Source organism: Octopus bimaculoides, chromosome 23, assembly GCF_001194135.2.
Source record: "Octopus bimaculoides isolate UCB-OBI-ISO-001 chromosome 23, ASM119413v2, whole genome shotgun sequence".
NCBI classification, from domain to species: Eukaryota; Metazoa; Mollusca; class Cephalopoda; order Octopoda; family Octopodidae; genus Octopus; species Octopus bimaculoides.
The window spans coordinates 27418480-27419521 of record NC_069003.1 but is presented as its reverse complement, the minus strand read 5'-3'; the positions used below and the strand labels follow the sequence as shown (position 1 = coordinate 27419521).

General features: G+C 44.3%; 1 protein-coding gene across 3 annotated transcripts in view; it reads right to left on the bottom strand.

The window, feature by feature from the left end:
* Positions 1-1042, bottom strand: part of LOC106873037 (protocadherin Fat 4) — a 31197-nt gene that overhangs the window by 7996 nt on the left and 22159 nt on the right. For all 3 annotated transcript variants that reach the window (XM_014920244.2, XM_052976054.1, XM_052976055.1), the window contains exon 19: positions 138-567. In XM_014920244.2, coding sequence (XP_014775730.2) covers positions 138-567 — 430 coding nt within the window. The remainder of the gene's footprint in view (positions 1-137; positions 568-1042) is intronic.

The window sequence follows — 1042 nt, the reverse complement described above, 5'->3', positions numbered from 1 at the left end:
CACCACCACCACCAACAACAACAACAACAACAACACCACAACCACCACCACCACCACCACCACCACCAGGACAACCATCATCATCATCATCATCTTCAATGATTTACATACCAGCCTCTAAGTGGTTTGTTACTTACTTCCAGTATCAACATGAAAGGTTTCCATTCCGAAAGCCGGGGTAAAAGTGGCTACGAAGAAAGCTGGATCGTTTGGGTCCGGATCGTGAAGAAGTAAAGTATAGAGCAGACGTGGACCGATATTCTCTGGGACTGTTATCGAAGCCGGAAGATTCTTCACCATTGGGATCCGGTTCAAGTGACTTACCAAGATCCTAACCTCAGCTCGACCCACCAAGCCTTTAGTGTCTTTGGCCAGAACCCATAAGGTGACGTAGTGGGGCATCATGGTACAGTCGTAGTTGACAGCGAAACTGAGAAGACCTGAGGTTCGATTGATGCTGAACATTGTGGCGTTGCCGTCCTTTGAACCTATGCTGTAGACGATGGCATCGTCAGCGTCTTGATCAAAGGCTTGTACCACGTGGCTTTCTTGAAGAACAGTCCCTGGCTGGAAATAGACAAAAGTATTTTGAGAGGAATGGTGAAGTGAGGAGAGAGATTATGGAAGGAAAAATAAGGTAGAGGTATAGAAAGTGCAGGCATGGCTGTTGTGTGGTTAGAATGCTCGCTTTGCAGCTGTGTGGTCTTGGGTTCAGTCCTGCTGTGCAGTACCGCAGTACCTTGGAAGAAATATCTTTTGTTATAGCCTCAGGCCTGCCAACACCTTGTGAGTAAATTTAGCAGACTGAGACTGTGTAGAAGCCCAGCGAGTGTGTGTGTGTATAGAGAGAGAGAGAAAGAGAAAGAGAATGAGAGAGAGAAAGAGAAAGAGAATGAGAGAGAAAAAGAGAGAGAGAGAGAGAGACAGACAGACAGTCAGTCAGACTGATTGATAGATAGATAGATAGATAGATAGATAGACTAAAGCAAATAAAAGATAAATATATATATATATATATATATATATGTGTGTGTGTGTGTGT